The 19,560-nt window shown below is 38.0% G+C and overlaps 1 protein-coding gene across 4 annotated transcripts in view; it reads left to right on the top strand.

The window, feature by feature from the left end:
- Tmem135 (transmembrane protein 135) overlaps nt 1-19,560 on the top strand; it is a 224,526-nt gene that overhangs the window by 93,894 nt on the left and 111,072 nt on the right. For all 4 annotated transcript variants that reach the window (XM_026784264.1, XM_026784262.1, XM_005357620.3 and 1 more), the window contains one exon: nt 2,199-2,232. In XM_026784264.1, the coding sequence (XP_026640065.1) occupies nt 2,221-2,232 (12 nt within the window). In that variant the 5' untranslated portion in view covers nt 2,199-2,220. The remainder of the gene's footprint in view (nt 1-2,198; nt 2,233-19,560) is intronic.

Raw genomic sequence — 19,560 nt, 5'->3', positions numbered from 1 at the left:
TCTGTAGACCAGGCTGGTCTCAAACTCACAGAGATCTGCCTGCCTCTGCCTCCCGAGTGCTGGGATTAAAGGCGTGCGCCACCATCGCCCGGCCAACTCTTATAACTTATATTAGCCCATTATTCTTGTCTATGTTAGCCACGTGGCTCGGTACCTCTTCAGTGAGACAGTCACATCTTGCTTCTTCTGTGGTGGGGTCACAAGCTTTCCTCTTCCCAGAATTCTACCTTTCTCGTCGCCCTGCCTGCCTAGCTGCTGGCCAATCAGCATTTATTTAAAAATATAATTGACAGGATACAGACCATTGTTGCACACCACTTGGGAACTGTCCCTTTGTTTCTGCTTTATCTCCATTTCTTTTACTTTTAGGCTGCAGATGTGCTTTATATATATATTTAATAAGATATGTATGCATACAGAACTGAGATTGTTTCTGCTAGGCTCTCCAGAAACCTCAGTTAGGGAATACATTATCCAATATCATTCAGAATCTCAGGATTGGCTCCAAAGCATTATGCAGTAAAGTTTCATAATGAAACACCACTAATTCTTCATTGAGAAGTGGTGGTAGTACTGACAGTACTGCTGCTGAGGATTGGGGCAGGATGTTTGGTACTTTTTTAAAAAAATTTATTATTTATTTATTTTGAATCTGCTAAAGTGTTACAAAGATAGAATTTTCTTTTTTACTTTAGGTGTGTTGATGTTGTGCTTGCAGGGTTACTTGATGTGCCAGTGGTTTAGTAAAATTCTGTTTGCTAGCTTAAGAGATTTATCCCCTTCAGAGGAGAGAGAGAGAGAGAGAGAGAGAGAGAGAGAGAGAGAGAGAGAGAGAGAGAGAGAGAGAGAGAGAGAGAGAGAGAGAGAGACTCTGTCTCATAAAAAGAAAGACATGAGGAGGGTGAGTGGGAGTTGACTGACTATTGGCTGACTATCTGGTCTTTGCATAGATTCTTGAGGGAGGAGTTTTGTACAGTTGTGTACATAAATATTGATATGTAGATATGGCATGATATTTACACATGGGTGCCTGGAGACTAGTAACTTGTTTTATTAATGAACTTCTTCTTCTGTGGGTCCTGATTGTTCCTGTCATTCATGTCTGAGCGAGGTTTTGAATTTTCGGTTTACTGTTTGCTCTCTGCCCCGAACTCTTTTATTAAGCGTATGACCTTTCCTTTAGAGAATATAACGTGTTTCTTTGTTTCTCAAATGCACTAAGTGTTAAATAAGTGATTTAAAAGCTGTGATTATCTTTGAGATTCTACCTGCAGTCCCATTAAGTATGTCTGGTAAAAATACTTCTTTTTCTGATGCTGTATTTAGAGAATTTTCATCTTTGGCAATAGAAAGTTCCTTTGCTCACGACTGCTTACTTAGTAATATGATAAATATCCAGGTGATTTAGTAGAGTTTGTAATCAGTTACAAATGGGTTGTAATTGCTTATGTACAAATTGAAAATTGCCTGTGTGCCAAATAAAAAGATAATCTGATGTTTTAATAATGTTGCCTTTAGCCAGAATTGTTCTCTCTGGCCTTGACTTTTGGCAAGGTAAATTCTTACGAATTCTTCTTACTGAAATTTGGATCCGCTAGCCCAGTGTTTCTCAACTTTCCTAAGACTGCGACCCTTTAATACAGTTATTTTTTTGCTTCTTCATAACTGTAATTTTGCTATTATTGTGAATTATAATGTAAATATCTGATATGCAGGAGGTCTGTGACTCCTGTGTGAAAGTCATGTGACCCCCCCAAAAGGGGTCATGACCCAAAGCTTGAGAACCACATCTCTTGCGCAATCTTGTCTAAAGTATTTGCTACTCTGCAGGGTTGCTTAAATCCAGACATTTGAGATCAGTCTGGCCAATATAGTAAGATTCCATCTCAAAAATGAAAACAACATAGAGACAGATTTTACTGGGTTTTCTAATAGCAACAAATTAAGATTACTTTAAATATTTAATGACAAGTAGAATTTTATTATTTATTATACTACTAGAATGACGTAGAGTCAATGTAGGTTCAACTCCGCACATTAAAGGAATAGCTCAACACAATCTGCTTATTTTCTAATATATTAATATTAGTATGTTTGTAGACTCCTGGTAATTCTTCCTAATAGATTTTTTGATAACGATAAAGTGATTATAAAATCAGATCAAAACTTAATCTTTCTTTTTTAAAAATTATTTACAGGAGAGGGCTGCTCACAATTTATATGGCCAACTTGGTAAGTAAAGCTGTTTTTAAATTTATTATTATTATTACTAATGGAAGAAGGAAAACTGTGACTCTTGAGGCTGTTGGCTGTGTGTTTCAGAGGCTCATGTTGAATGGCGGGGGAGCTTGCTGTCCTTTGATTTCTTTCTGTCATTGTGACCTTCACTGATTTGAGAAGGGAACCAGCTCACTGCCCTGTACCCTTGGAGGTCTTCTTTTCTAACGTTAGAACTTTTAGATGGGTTACATGTTGGTACCTCTATATCCAGCTCTCTCACCCCTTATTTAATTTTTTTTAATTTTGCTTGTGTTATTGTTTTTCTGGGAGAAATGATTTAGGGATTAGTTGTCGTGATAAGCCTTTAATATTAAAGTAGTAATATTAATGCTACTAATCTTCAAACATAAGTGTAGTAACACACTCGTCTAAATTGTCATGAGGCCTGGTACTGGAGTCCACATCTAATCCAGATGCTGCTACCATGTCACCAGTTCAACCTTCACAATCATTTTTCATAGTTAATAGTTGGTATTAGGTAGTTTCACTGAGAGTAGGTAAAGATTAGCTCCTGAGTTGTATAAGATGCATTTGTGTTTTCTTTCTTGCTCATACCTGCAAAGGCCAGTTCAGGAAGGAACGGTTTCTTTTGACTCTTGGTTTGCGGGCACACAGTCCATTACACTGGGAAGGGCATGGTGGCAGCAATGCCAGGCAACTGCTCTGTCACATTGCGTCACTGTCAGGAGTCAGAGAGAGAGGAGTTTTGGTGTTCAGCTTGTTTTTTCCATTCTTCAATTTTGATTCAATCTCTGTCCCTAACGTGCAAAGTAGATCTGCCCCCCTTAGTAAATTTCTCTGGAAACATCTTCGCATACACACTCAGAGATACATCTCCTAAATGGCTCCAGATCCAGTCGTGCTAACAGTGAAAAGTGTCCGTCACGTGTAGAAGTTCGTTTCAGCGATGAAGCAGCTCAGCACCATGCTGCTGTATCTTAGCTCCCTGTGCCGGATGCCGCTCGCTCTCATGTCCATGGAGTCTACGGTCTAGTGAAGGAGTCCCGGTGGAATAATAGCGGATGCAGAAGACTGAAATGTAAACTGTGCGCACCATAGGAGCTACAGTGAGGGGAGCACCAGACTGCTGTGTGGGAGGGGGCTCCTAATCCTTTTGTGTCATTCCACCCACATCTGCGCACGTACAGGGAGACCTGCAAGGTCCATGGGATGTGAGAGGTGTCACTCACTCATCAACAAAGCCTGGGGCCTGCAGTTGGCTAAGTTATTAAAGCATCTAGCGCAGAACTTCAGTGTTCTGATCTCTTCTAATTGCAGTGAAAAAGAAATTCCAGGACACCAGGAGAGCAGAGAGCAATTAGAGGATTAATTTTTGTCTTTATTCTTTTTGAACAAAGAATTCTACACTCTAAGCTCTGTCCGATCAGGGGGCATTTCGTATTTTATGTCTCATACTACAACCACCTAGGTCTATTCTGACTTGAATAGAATTTGGTGAGTATTTGCTAAATCAACAGTAATATTCCTAGATAAAGAATTCTAAGCTGGCCGTGACCTAAAAAACAATCATCCCGTTTTTGTTCTGTGCAGACACCTTTTGGGGTCTGCTGTCAGTCTGGCTGTACTTTTGAAGGTAATCTCTTTCTCCTTCAGATTTTAAGATTTTCTTTAGAAGAACTTATCCTGGCAAGCATGTTGGTGTTTTGTTTTGAAATCAGGACCTAGTTTGCTTTTTAGTTAAAAACTGCTTTTCCTTGGTCTCTGTATTCAAACCATATTTTCTTCTCCGTGTTTTCTTACTTTTTCTTCAGCATTTTCACTCTTTTTCTTCTTAACTGAATCCTAATTGTGTTTCATATCCTTGCCTCAATTTCATTGTTCTACTTACGTTTGTGTCCACATTGGGAACTGGAAACCAGGGTGTTGGTTTAACATGCTTCTTAATCTATTTCAGTATTCACTTCGAATGACGGTTTTCTAATTTAAAAGAGATACATATTAAAGAGAATAAAATCTGAAAACCCTAGTAAAATCATCACCTAGCATACTAGTCAGTGCATTTCTTCTTTCTCTCCCCATCTCCAGTAGGGGCTTACAGTGTGTAGTCAATGCTGGCCCGAAGGCTACTGTATTCCATGCTGACCCTGAGTCCTTAATCCTTCTGCCTTAGGCATCCAGATGCTGTGGTTCGTGGCACGCACCACACCTTTCCATTGTCGTTGTTTATACGTTTTCAGTTCTTCCTATGATGATTTTAAAATGTGATTTACTTCCTGACTAGGAAAAATAAATAAAATTAAATTTGGTCTTTCCTTTTGCACTATTGGTCAAATACATCTTCAAAATTATAGGTTGTTGGAATAGTTAAATTGTAAGTGAATGTGCAGGCTGACTCTATTTCAAATTGTAGACAGCTTTCAAAGACAGACGTTCTAAATATACCCGGTTATGCAGTCCCCATCAGGAGCAAAGACTTGAGAACGTTTTGATGTCGATGCATTTATTGTAATTGTGGTTGTATTCACCCCATTTTGTTTTGGAAGAGAGAACTTGTGTCTAAGCTGGGTCTGGAGTGGCGCCTGGTCCTCTCCTTACCGCTCTCAGTGTATGCTGTTGGGAAGACCTTGGCTGCCCCTCTTGAGGACATGGCATCCTAGGCATGCCTATGTGTTAGAACTGCTTCTGAGCATTTTCCATGGTATATGACCGGGTGAGTTGGAACAGCGAGTAGTAGCGTACTGATGGAAAACACACTTTCAATGGGCCTGTAGCAATCAGTTGTCTGTACCTAGAAGCACCTGGAAAACGAATGAATGAATGATTTTGATAAACTCAAAGAAAATATATACTGAACTTAACCAGCAGTAAGCTGGGTCCCAAAATGTCTGTGTTGTTCAAAAAAGTGAAATGTGGCCATATAAATCAGAATGTAATATGGTAGTGATTTAATGTATCGTGGTTAAAATGCCATAGTTTTGCAAATTTTATGAAAAAGTGGGACTTTGAACAGATTATGTAAGTTTTTCTTAAGACTTAGAAGGATCCTGTGACTCTGCCTTTTTTTTTTATCACCCCTCCCTCCCCCTTTTCTGCTTCCTCCATACTGCCCCCTCTAGTGAAGCAAAGCAAGCACAGGTCCTCTGGGCCTTGGTGAAATATCCCAGTTGTAAGGCCTCGCAAATCCAGTCCACACAGAACAACAGCCCTCGTCCTGCGCACAGTCTAGCACATGCGTTTTGCTATTTTTCTGTGTATCAACATTTGTTTTTTTTTTTCCCTCCCTGTTTCGTCTTCCTTTCTGGGCATTGAAGCGTCATGTACGGTTTGGGCATTGCTGTAGTGTGTGGCTAGAGAAGCGCCTGTGAGCACTTTGTCCTGGAAGCTGCCAAATGGATTTGTTAGACAAAGTGTTCATCGTAAAGAATAATTTTCAGGAGGGATTTATTTCAATCCTTGCTATATTTGACCTATGTTTGTATGATATTTTGATGAGATGATTATAAGTACTAAACGTTGGTGGTTGTGGGGCGCAGTTGGAACTGAGTATGAGCACTTCTGCTTTGAGCTTGGGAGAAGGAGGAGCCTAGAAGACAGTTGCGCCACAGAGACATGTTATCCTTGGCCTCGAGAAGAGACATGTTATCATTGGCGTCAGAATTGACCTTTATCTTCCCGAGTGTTACCAATTGTGGCAAACGGTTGGGGTAAGGAGGAAAGGATAAGAAATGTATTGAGCATTTACCATATGTTAGATGCTCTAAGTTGGGATTAGCAAACTAAATCAGTTATTATTTTAGCCAGTTCACAAACCACAAAGATATAACGCAGTGGTATGACAACTTGACTGTGTCGTGAGAGTGCTTGTACTGTGTAATTGGGTCTAAGTGTTGATAGTTGTTTCTGAGGTGATGAGGCAGGCAATAAGTAAAGAATTGTGAACTCTGCCTGGGGACGCCTCTGCTGATTTTTGTCTTTGGAGCACAGGGTCATTTGCTGATGTTTGCATTGTAGGAATGTTCTCTGAGCTCTCTTGTTGCTAGTCTTAGTACTGATGATATTTGTCCCCATAAGTTTTAGTTATTAAAATGTAGCTCTAATGACAAACATTAAAAAATAGACAGCAGTTGAACTAATATTTAATTCTAATCAATGTAACATATTTTAGAGTGGAAATGTGTACTTTCAAAAAATACTATCTTCTAGATTTTCAAATTGACAGCAAATTATTTGTCAAAGGTCAGATGAATAAAAGGCATAGTAAGAATATAAAATAAATAATCAGATATTTTCTCTGGCGTATCCCCAAAAGAATAGCAGTAAAATGATGGAAAGTTTTCTGTGCCAAACGCAGTTATCCCCACGAATGGCAGCTGCTAAGACTCTGCCCTGCCACACTGGGATGGAGAGCCCTGAAGTTAGGCTTCCGTTTGCACGGGTTTCTTATGTCAGTAGTTCCGATGGCTAAGGTTTTTAGTCTTTCAAGATCACCGCATGCATCAGGTGTTGTGAAAGATGTCAAGTCTTACTCTTTTATTTTTAGCTTAATTCTAAGAAAAGTGCTTTAGATGTGAAAGTATCAAGTCTCCAGAAGGACCCTTAGAGAAGGATGTTTAAAGTCTGATATCCCTTCTCTTGGAATTAGGAACCTAAAGAGTAAGATTTGACATCTCTCACAACACCTGCCTAGCTTTTGATGATAACAAGTGACTTCCAAAAGGAAGCTGTGCTTTATAATTTCATATATGGCACCAATCATTTAATTGTGTGTTCATTTAAAAATTATAAACGTGCATATACATACATATATATGTAGACTCCAAGAGCGTTTATTTTTCAGTGTTAAGCACTCAGTACCTTTGACTAGAGCATCTGCATTTAATATTTTAAACATAAGGTTTATAAATGTCAAATCAAGTTTTCTTATAAGACCACTTCAGTAATGAAATTGAACAGTATTAATTATCAGTTGTGCTGGGCACATGAGGATAAAAAAGATACAAGAAAGGTTGTGGAGTAGTTGGAGCAACTTGATAGATGAGCCCCAAAGAAATAGCGTTATATTAAAAAACAACAGTGATAAACATTGTCTCAATTTGCTCTCTCAAGCCTTCCCTAGTGTTCCATGTGCATCATTCATCCATCCATCCATTGATCCATCGATCGATCCATCCATCCATCCATCCATCCATCCATCCATCCATCCATCCATCCATCCATCCATCTGTCCATCCAGTGGTTTAAACCAGAAACTCAAGAATTTCACACTTTACTTGCCTTTATACTGCTACTCCAGTCCATCAGGAGCTCATTCTTTCCTCACATTTGTTCTGTGTGTACATTGGACTGTATCATTGTCCTTCCAGCATAGCTGTAAGCATGTGTAGGAACGCCCATCTATCCTGAGCATCCAATAGCGTGGCGTGCTGGCAGTCCCTGCATTCTGTTGTCTCAGAAGCTGCCTGTTGAACATGTTGATGCTCTACTTGAAATCTCAGTGCCCTCCCTTCCCCCAAACTCAGACACCTTCCTGTGGCTCCCAGGGTCCTTTACGACTCCTTTTCTAATCTCTCTTCTCCTTTGTCCTCCGCCCCTCTCTGTTAGTATTCAGGGTCTGTTAATGCCTTGATTGGGAAATCTGTTAGTCCACGGTTTCTGTGACTGGTGTCATCTGATCCCTATCTCAGCCCAGTATCAGCTGCTGCTGTAGGTCCAGACCTTCCCTTCCCTTCTCTAGCTCATGCTCTTTTCATAGGACTCTTAAATAATATTTTAAAAACCAATCGTGCGTGTGTTGTGCATGTGTGCATGTGCATCCACGTCCTTACCTGTGCATTTGCCCATCCGATGGTGCGCGTGTAGAAGGAAAAGGACAACTCTGAAAGCCAGTTCTCAGTTCCACCGTGTGGGAGCTCAGTTCAAACACAGCTCATCAAGCTTGGTGGCAATTCAATAATCATTATGATTATGGCTTGGGAGCAGTTGCTCATGACAAGTCTCTGGTGGTGAGTGAATATAGGCCAAGAAGGTGGGCGTTTTTAGGTCATGTTTTCTAGCGAGAAGATAAATGTTTTGGAATGTGAACAAGCATTGTTTTGTATTCTAGGGGGTTAGGACTTTGGAATATAATTTTATTCTTCTGTATGTTAACTTGGAAAAAATTTTCATTCTAGGGACTTTATGGGTAGAGGTTGAAATCTGAGGCCAGTAGAGAACCTGCTCTGATTGGTTTGACAGTTTACTACAAGGTCAAGTGGACCTGCATTGAAAAGGGCAATTTTCCCTTGGGCATGCGTTGTTATCACTCCTTGTTTTTCTGTGTCTTTGCTTTCTTCTTGGCATGGGAAGAAAGTAAAGATGCATGTGAAGTGAAAAAAGGTCAAATGTAAGGAAACTCATTAAAATGAAATAAATGATTATAAAAGAAGCTGATGACAAGAAGAATTGTATATGGGAGGTAAGTTAAAACAAGCAAGAAAAACCGTACACGAGCTTAGAAAGCAGAAAGGAGAGACAGAAAAAAAAACAAAAACAAAAAAAACAAACAAACAAACCACAGAGCAAACAAATGAACCTCCCCCTCCCCCGGCCCATCTCTGGTGGCAGGTTAAAAGCATGTTAGGTTAGGATATTTGTCCTTCCAGAGCTCACATTCAACTGAATTGTTTTCACAGCCCGATGAAGGTATTTTAGGTCATGAGGGCCTTTCCTCCTGTAAGGGCCTCACTGAAGGAGTGAATTTGCTACCTTTTTGTGCTCTTTCTCTCTCTCTCTCTCTCTCTCTCTCTCTCTCTCTCTCTCTTTCTGGTTCTCTCGCTCTGGCTCTTTCACTCTCTCCCTTCCTCCCTTCCTCCCTTCTGCTGTGTGATGCCTTCTGTTCTTCCTTTGCAATGGCAGTATTTTTTTTTTTAATTTTTGAGATCATAATTTACATACACTTTCCCTTTCCTCGCTTCCCTTCAAACCATCTCATGTACCCCTTCCTTGCTCTCCCTCAAATATATGGTCTCTTCCCCCACTAATTGTTACTGCATGCCTATATGCATATATCTATACATATGTATTACTAAATATACCCTGATCAGTGCATGCAGTGTTCCTTGTATGTAGGCTTTCAGGGATGACCATTTGGCACCGGACAGCCAACTGGTGTGCTCTTCCCCAGGGGAAGAAGACCGCCTCTCCTGCTTACAGCATTTCTCAGGGAAGCTTCCCAGGTTTTTCTCTGGAATTGCTATTGTTATTTTCCTTGTTCAGCTCAGTTTAGACTGTTACATTGGTGATACTTTATGTGTGTAGCTTGACATTCCAGGGAGACACAATCTCACAGCTTACTCTCTGATTCTCTGGTTCTTACAGTAATCGTTCTGCTCCCTCTTCTTCAGTGTTCCCCTAGCCTTAGGTACCAGAGTGTTTTGTAGAGGAGTCCTTTGGGACAGCGCTCCACAGCTCATTTTGATTGATTGTGGTTTTCTGTAGTGGTTTCCATATGTTGAAAAGCTTTCCAGCACCTAGAAGTTTAGCCAATAAATTCCTGTTCATTATAGATGACCATTGTTGGGTTTTCCATCAGAATGTTACAAGACACACTGAACAAGGGCTGCAGGTCCTCATCACTGTGGGCAGCCCTCAGTGTCCTGTCTGAGCTGGTCTCCATGACTGCACTCTCAGGAACAGGAAAACGCAGAGCCTTTTTTTACTTGCTGGTGAACATGAATGTTTCACTTCTTTGTTTTGCATTCCCTGATATAATCCTCTGCTGGGCGTTTGGGGTTTCTTGGAACAGCTCAAACCTCTGGGAGTCAGGGAGGAGTTACATTTTCTTTTGCCTGTGGTGTTGGCTTATGGGAAATGTTAGGAAAGGGTTAAAAAGAAAATTAGCATTTCCTGGGCATAGCAAACATAGGTTTCTAGGTGTGTGTAAAATTTATCAAATGTGTTCTTTATTGTAGTGCTTATGCTTCTAACTGCTGTTAAGTGTTAAAAATTCATTTTTTACAGTGACAACATTTTCTCTAGCATTCTAGAGCTTTCCATGCTCTAGCAGTAAAGTATAATCAACTTTTGCTAATATAGTTTTAGGATAATTTGAAATATCAAGTAATTTATTTGGCCTTTGTTACTATAGCATCTCATTGATGCTAGGTTAGTGGTTATAGGCTACTCTATTTTGTCTAAATATTCTTTAACACGTAAGACTTTTAAAAATGGGTGAAAGCAAGCAATAACATGGAATAAAATGGAACAGTTGCAATATAGAACTTGATTGTTTCATTTTTGGCCTTTAATTAAGGTTGTCTCCAGAATTCTGGAATGAAGCAGCGGTCTTTTAACAAGTTTATCACTAGTACTTAGGGAGTCCTCTATGGGGCAGAAGCAAGGCTTGCACCTCTGTATTAAGTCATTTTATCTCACTGCAGTCTAGAAGGTAGACACTGATGACACATTTCGGGATTAATTTATTTGTGTCATATGATTAAAAACAAAGGGAAAATAACTTAACATTCATTTATTCAACTAGTAAATTCCTGAAAACATTTTATTTTGTAGCTCTTGTTCATATGCCTTACTGATTTTGTAATTTTTATTTAACTATTTTGAAATAGTTATAATTTAATTTAATATTTTATAAATAGAAGTAAAGAATGGTATCTTTGTGTATTATTTATTTTGCCTTCTCATTTGGTGAGACACAGACTCTGTAAATTAACACATCGTCTTTATAATCTTGAATAAAAAATAATGGTTCTAAAGTCTCCCTTCTGAAAATCTATGGGTAGTGGCACACGTACATTTGCTTTTGCAAATATCAGGTATGTACATTTTCATTAAACACTATATGTTTAATATTCTGTAGGACTTATATAGGGTGACTTTTCATATCATGGAGTTTATCGTCATTTGACTTGCGAAAGGAAGCATCTATTAGGATTTTTTTCTATTAGTATTATCTTGTGGTATTTATTGGGATGTCTTAGTAGACTTCTATGGGAATGGTAGGAATTTAAGCTTAATTGCCTTGCTTAATGGTGATGTGTTATTGTTTGTGGAATTATTTAGATGTTTTCTATAATACCTAGATTCTGGAGTTTCTAGTACTTTGTCAGAAGATACATTGTAATTAATAAAATTAAGTTAGTTATACAATGAAAAAACATAAGGATATTGGGTTTAAAGTCTAGGTAGTAGTTCACTTTGAATGTCTCAAAGGCAGACCATGTTTTTTAATCTCCACAAGTGATTAGCAAAGTAGAAGCTGAAAAATCCTAGTTCACTTTAAAATGTCATTTGATGAAAGCCACTTTACTTTGTAATGCCCATTATTTGCTTAGGAAGTTACAGGAGGCAGACAGGCATTCCTTTTCATGAAATCTGATCAGGTATTTATGTGAGACTATTTAAAGAAATACAAAAGAAAACAGCAAAAAGGAAAGAAATACATGTTTGCTAAAAAAAAAAAAGTGCTATGGCAACAGAAGCCAAGTCTTGTCTTACATTTTTAATTATTTTTATTAGTAGATAATTAATAGCAACAGTAATATAACAACGATGTTTCTGTATCTGAAAATGTAGCAGCATTCTGGTACAAGCCAAGAGATAGACCACAAGGACAAGAGGAAGGCAAGTTACTATGGACCCAGAGATTAAAATTCTGCCAAGGCTTTCACATCTCTTAGTTTCCATGTAACCTAATTACTTGCATCTGATTTGCTGCCCCGAGAACTCCGAGGCTGTGGCAATCCTTGAGTGTTTCTGTGGAAGAGTTCTAGCTCCCAACTCTTACTGGTTGTGCAACAGTCTTACTCATACCATTTCACTTGCTTAGTTTCTCAGTTGTGCAAAGTATATCATGACAGCGCTGAATGCAAAGAACAGTAAATGACACAGGCAAGTTTTATTAGCCCACAGAGACACTGCAGTCGCTCTTGGCTTTTGTTGTTTTGGGGGGGTCATGATCCAGTCTGTGAGTCGTCACAGCATGGATGCTGCTCTCTGTATTTAGGAAAGTTGTGTACTAAGAAAGTACATGAAGGCAGAAGACATTATTCCATGGCGATCCACGTCTTTATATTTTAATCTGATTTAGTAATGACTGAGGAATTGAACTAAATTTACATATTGAGACATGTCTGTTATAACTCTCCAACTGCCTTGTCTTTCTCTTTGCATAGGCACATAATATAATGGTTAAAAAGCAGTTGGTATTCTGTTTTTATAGGATTACAATGATTTTAACTAGAAATCAATATATTGAATGGTATTATGTAAGTTATGATTATTTTCAAGTTTATTGTTCTATAGATACAATCAAACAACTCCTCAAGATTTAACAGATAGATACTTTTAATAATTGTATTTATGCAACTGTGAAGGCAGAATAGAGGAGTTGAGAATGATTTTCTGTTTCATGACAGAGGGATTTGAAAATGCATAATAAAATATTTTTAATTCCTTGTAAATTTTTTATTGATACAATAAAAAACTTACTATTTTTTCAGAAATTATCTTGTGAATATAATTGAGGTTCCTGCCTATATGCACAAAAACAAACATGACCAGCAAAGAGAGGTAGACTGATCATAGACATTGATGTGAAGCACAGATTGTAATATTGAGAAGATGCCACATGACAACAAGCCTGTCTATGAGAAAGATAAAGCTTGGCGGGAGGTTGTGTGCTGGCTCATCACTGACTACTTTTGCACTTTAACCCATTCCTTCAAATCCCAATGGCATGATAGTGAACACTTGAAAAGGAAAATGTCAAAAAATACTGGAAGAGACCAGACAATTTGGTGAAACTAAAACCCTAATAAATAGTATCAGTATAAATACCAGGGACGGATTAGATATATCAGAGGGACTGTTCTAAGGGGTTTGGAACCATTCTTGTTGGAACTCTGAATAGTCTAGAGGATCAGTAAGGATCAGGACTCACTAATAAAAGGGATACATTTGGAAGAGTGGAGTCATTCCCCTTAGGAATGGGAGGGAAGAGTTGGATGGTGCAGGATAGCTTCATCCAAGAGTAAAAGTGTTGAAGGATGTTAAGTATTTGGAAAGTCTCCATCTCTGGCTTGCTTATCTGCTCCCTCCTCATACCATTAGGGTGAAGTTTACCAGTCACTTCCAGCTCATGTTTTACTCCAGTCTTCTTTTCTTCAGAAAAAGTTAACCCCATAACTGCAGTGGGCATTTTATTTTTCATATTCATTCATACTCATGCACACATGCTCTTTGGATTGGGTGGATCTCCCTCGTTTTCACCAGAAACAAGAATACTAAGTCAATATCAAGAGAGATTTGAAGACAATTAAACACTACCAAACAAACAGAAGGCTCATGTTGAATAAACATTTCATCTTAGAAGAAATCCCCAAAATTTAGAAATAGGCTAGCCCCCATAAAGATTTTTATAGTGATAGCAATTATTAAACAAAATAAAATAGTTACAGAAGTAAAAGATGTTCTTAGAAAGAAAAGTGATTTATTTAAAAATGCTAATACAAAGAGGTAGAAAGATAAAGTTAAGACTTTTGTCACAAAAGTAGAACAGAAAGTAAAGATGTGAAATACTGAGAGATATGAAAACATGAGATGGAATATACTGAAGAGCTGAAGTTTAGGAAAAAGAAAATAAGATAGTAGGGAAATAGTAAATAGACAGTTGGGTATTTATATTGGATATTTTCTTAATGAAGAAAGCCAAAGACTTACTTGTCACATTCAGGTTGGGTTTTAGAACTGTAAGATACAGGAGACTTTTTGGAAGCATCTAGAGAAAATTTAGTTGTAATCAAATTAGCAAGTTCTCAAAAACAATGTAGGGATGTCTTTAGTTCTGAAGAAAGATGGAATTTTCTAACCTGGAATTCTATGAGCAGGGAAACTGTGATGCTTAATGTTGGTAAAAGAGGAGACTTTGAGTCATTGAGTTTACTCTTCATCTAGTCTCTCTTGGTAGAAAAAAGCAAAACCAAAAAGCTCACTTGAGAATCTGGAAAAAATGGGAAGACCTCTAACCCACCAGGAAAGAGAGAGAAAACTGGATCTTAGAAACTGGAAACCTCCCCACCCAGTGCAACAGCACAATCAGCTAACAGCTGTGTACCAGATCTTGAAACAGACTGCTCCAAGTTCAGTAAGAATCGAGACGCCACGATTTAGTGTCTGTTTCATGATTGAAAGTCCATGATTAAGGATGGAGAAATGCAATGGTGTAATGAAAAACATGTTTATGGAAACAATAACAGAAAAGCAAAATCTCCAGAGAGGCCACAAGCATTGTAGGAAGGTGATGGTCCAAGTCTGAAAGTGTGTGGTTGATTTTGAATGCTTGCTGGACAGCTGATTTGCCTTTGTCTCAAGGTGCCTGTTTGCTACATCTAATGTATAGGTATATTAGTTTATTGATTTTCAACTTTATATACTGAATTGATGTGGGACTCCTCTCTGTATGCTACGAATATGTTTTATTACCATTGGTTAAAGAAGAAGCAGCTTTTGCCTGGGGCAGGGCAGAATAAAGCCAGGTAGGAAATTCAAACAAAGATAGAGAGAATAGGAGAAACAAGGGAGTCGCCATGTAGCTGACAAAGGAGAAAGGCACCCAGTGTTTGGCAGTGTACATCCACATAAAGTCTAAGAAAAAAGGCTTCAAGACCCATAAAAATGGGAGATAATTGGAATTTCTTGGTAGCCACAATTTTTTTTTTCTCCCAGATAGGCTCTGTTCGCTGGCAATGAGCAGAGAAACAGCCAGCTTCCTGATACATGTTGGTGGCATGAACAGCTCTGGGTCTTTCTGGAGGTTCTGTTACGGGGCATTTAAATGGGGCTTGTGAGCAGAGTGCTACAAGTTGATCAATGGTGACAGATCTGCAGCATCCCTGGAGTGGTGGTGGTAAGCATGGCTCCCAGAGTGCTACAAGTTGATCAATGGTGACAGATCTGCAGCATCCCTGGAGTGATGGTGGTGAGCATGGCTCCCGCACCTGGCAGTAAACATACCTCTGCCATGATGGACAAGGTGAAGCCAATAGGCAAAGCCTCAATATTAGTTCTAGCCACACCTGCTTAGCATTTAAAAAAAAACCTCTCCTAGTCAGAAGATGATTACAGATACACAATAAGACAGATTCAGATGAAAAAGACCCCTGAATGGGTCATAGAGTTGGATAAATGTACATGGGTTTATGAGAGCGAGAAGAAAGAGTAAGTCAGATTAAAGGGGTAAAGATAATAAAATAAATATTACAAAGCAATAGAGTAATAAAAAGCCACTTAAAGATGGAAAATATGCAGAGTCTGGATTATGTATATTATTGTTTTTTCTTTTAATTTTTTGACTGCAGAGAGACAATTGATTCTGGGGGGTCTGCTAAGCTAAATCAACATACATATATTTTAAAGGTATCTTGGCTTCAAAATTTGAGTCAAAGGATATGTTACTTTGGAAAGTTTCCACAGAGGATGGGAACCTGTGGATTCCTTTCAGGCTAATTTGGTTTGATGGAACAAGATCCCCTGAAAGGTCTTCACGAACCCTAGAATTACTTCACTCAATAATCAGCAGGAAGCAGTTTGGAGAAAACTTTGCCCAGATTCCCAAAACGATTGTTTATAAATGTTTGTTTTCATTTAAAGGGGGATATGATATAGAAATGAATATTTTGCATTGGTATGGACTTTGGTGTATAGATACAAATTTAAGGTCAGTTTTGTTATATGTGTATTTCTACTCTTGTTTAAGGTATTATTTTTATACAGCTCCTTTAAAATGTATTATATAATTATTGATTATTATAATAATTATATTATATTCTAATTATTAATGTATAATTATTAATATTATAATGTATAGCATTAAGAAATACAGGTCAATAAATAGTCATTTATAATAGTCAAACTTCTAGTCATGTTAATTAGGTTTTCTAGATATACAGAGATCCATTACAGTTAGATAGATAATCTTCAACACTTCTAAGACCTAAAGAATATGACATTTAAAAGATTTAAAGAACTTTTCACAACAGTGAGACCTGCCTGCTCCTGGCCCACCAATTACTTCAGAGAGGTTGATGGGCACTGAAGAAACCTGTTATGGAATTTGTTTTCAATGTGACAAGGCTAGCCATTTGGGCAAGAAACTGTTCTTGCCTGGACTGCTTGATGGTATTCTGTATGAACTGGACATGCAGGACCAAGAAAGTGACTGCTAAACTTTCCCAAAGATGGGATGGCCCTTCAAGTTTTGTGCTTCACAGAGAAAACTTCCAGACATTCTGTAGGACACAGAAAAAGTGACTGACAAACTGTCAAGATAGGTGAAACAGCCTTTCAAATTTCCTGCTTTATGGAAAAGTTAGCCAGTTACTATGTACATGTAGGCTGAAGATGGATGCCCTAGCATTACAGAAGATCATTGGGTGACTCTCTAGGCAGCAAGATGTCTCTGTCATTTCTAGAACATTGGAATGTACTTCCTGTGTACTTCTGGGGACTTTGATGTAGTTGAAGACAGATAGTTATAGTTTTAATTTTCCTTAATTATGATAAAAGATAAATTAGTTATGAAGCTTTAGACTCACAAATAAATATTGTAACCGTAATTCTTGCTTGATACCTGTCTTGTTATATGTAATTTTACTAGTTAAAGTTAAAACCTTCCTTTTTATTTAGACAGAAAGGGGGAGATGATATGGGACTCCCCTCTGTATGCTGTGAGTATGTTTTATTACCATCGGTTAATTCAAGAAGCTGCTTTAGCCTATATAGGGCAGAATGAAACCAGGTGGGAAATCCAAACAGAGATATAGAATCAGCTGGAATCAGGGAGACAGGATGTAGCTACCGAAGGAGAAAGATGCCGTAACCTTACCAGTAGGTCACACACACCCTTGTGGTGATGCATAGAATTATAGAAATTGGTTAATTTTTTTTTTTTTTTGAGCCAGGGTTTCTCTGGTTTTGGAGGCTGTCCTGGAACTAGCTCTTGTAGACCAGGCTGGTCTCGAACTCACAGAAATCCGCCTGCTTCTGCCTCCCAAGTGCTGGGATTAAAGGCGTGCGCCACCACCGCCTGGCTAGAAATTGGTTAATTTAAGGTGTAAGAGCTAGCTAGAAATACACCTAAGCCATCAGCTAAACAGTGTTGTAATTAACATAGTTTTTGTGTTTATTTGGGTCTTGGAGGCCAGAAACAAAAGAGCAGTTGCCGCTTGCCTTAAATATTTTAAATAAAAGTTTGAATAGTCAATTTTCCATCATTTACTGGATGAAACTTAATTATATAACTTCAAAACAAGCTGTAAGTATAAAAAAGCCATCACTATACATAAATATACAATGGCTTTATACTTAGATGCACAAAATGGCTATATTCTTATAAATGTGTTTGTGTGTGTGTATATATATATGAATATATGAATATATATTTATCAGACAGTAGACAAAAGCTGGGTAATAGGGTTGGGAAAGTGGCTCAGTTGGTAAAGGCACTTGCAGATAACCCTACTGACCTGAGTTTGTTCCTTAGAACCCACATGTTGATACGAGGAATTTTTTTTCCAAACCTTATCCTCTGAACTCTACATATATGTGGAAGTACAAACACACACACACACACACACACACACACACACACACACACACACACACACACACACACACACACACGGAGTAACAATTTAAAATAGAGCCGGGAAATACCAGAAAAGAGACAGTGAGATGGCAACATTTTTCAAATTCTCTCATACATTGCACCCTGACCACAGTTTCCTCTCCCTCCACTCCTCTCAATTTCTCCCCACTCCTCCTGCCTCCCCCCAGATATACTTCTTCTTTGTTTCCCTCCTGAAAAGAGCAGGGATATTATCCTAGGAATATTAATGGAAGCATTTTAAATTGTATTAGTATCATTTAATATACAAGGGAGTCAATATATGACTGAAGTTAATAGATTGTGGAATATGAGTTGGGAGTGCTGGAGAGATGGCTCAGTAGCATCTTGAGCTATTGCTTCTCTTGAAGAGGCTAAGTTAGATTTCCAGCACTCGTGTCAGGTGTCTCACAGTAGCTGCTCAGGATTCTGTGGGCACCTGTGCTCATGTGCACCACTGCCTATAATTGAAAATAAAAAAGTCCTTTAGGAAAGAGAACAGAGATTGAGCATGGTGGTGCATGCCTGTAATAGCGCTAGGGAGGTTGAGACAGGGGGATAACAAGTATCAAGGCAGCCTGAGATCTATGGTTTATTGCTTTTCTACTTCCTGCCTATGAATGTCTCTTTAAAGTATATTTTTGTACTTCTGCTTTTGCATTGTACCTGCTATTCTCGAGGTCTGCAAATTGTACAGTGATTTAAATGTAATTTTACTGGGATGATTTTTCAAACAATATTTTATATTTAGTTGACTTTAAATTTAGAAATACTTTTGACTAGAATATTTTTGATTATTTTTCTGGGACTGTTGTTTTGTAGGAAAAGTTTACTTTTATTTTCAAATGTTTCCTATGTAGTGTAAAGTAAGTTTTATGCACATAGCATTTTCAGTTGTTCACAAAAAAAGGGGAAAGCAGAGCTTATCACATTTAAATTCATATGAAATTCTTGAGCCTCAAATCGAGAAGATTTCAGGGAAAGTTATGATGTAGTCTGAAAAGCTTGTCAACTTTAAATTTATTGGTATAAAGTTTGACATTTAAAATTTTTGTGTCATTTATTTATATTTGTGTGTATGTATATGAGCATACACACATATGCTGCCAGTGTGTATATGGAGATCGAAAAGAACTTGCAGGCATGAATTGTACCTTTCTATGTGGTCCCAAGGGTTGAACTTTGGTCATCAGATGTAACAGCATTTACCCCTTGATCTACCTCATCAGCTTGAGTTTTGTTTTGTTAAACATACTAACCAACAAAACCAAAATAACTATATATATTGTGTTAATATAGATAAAAGATTTTAGTTTTCTTGGAGGGAGAGATAGGCAAATCTCAGTGAGTTCAAGGCTAGACTGTCTACAAAGTGAGTTCCAGGACAACCATGACTGTTATACAGAGAAACCCTGTCTTGAAAAACAAAACAAAACACAAAACAAAAACAAAAAAAAAAAGAGAAAAAAAGATTTTAATTCTTTTACCATTTAAATCTATGGATGAAAAAGAGAATTAAAATTTCCTTTCCAGTTGTTACTCTTAAAGAAGTAAATGTTCATTCTGTTATATTGTTTTCACTACCCTCTAATTGTTTTCACTACCCTCTAGTCAATGATGTATCTCTCTCTCTCTCTCTCTCTCTCTCTCTCTCTCTCTCT

The sequence above is a fragment of the Microtus ochrogaster genome, chromosome 22 (assembly GCF_000317375.1).
Source record: "Microtus ochrogaster isolate Prairie Vole_2 chromosome 22, MicOch1.0, whole genome shotgun sequence".
In the NCBI taxonomy this organism is placed as follows: domain Eukaryota; kingdom Metazoa; phylum Chordata; class Mammalia; order Rodentia; family Cricetidae; genus Microtus; species Microtus ochrogaster.
This window is presented reverse-complemented; position numbering and strand designations above follow the sequence as displayed.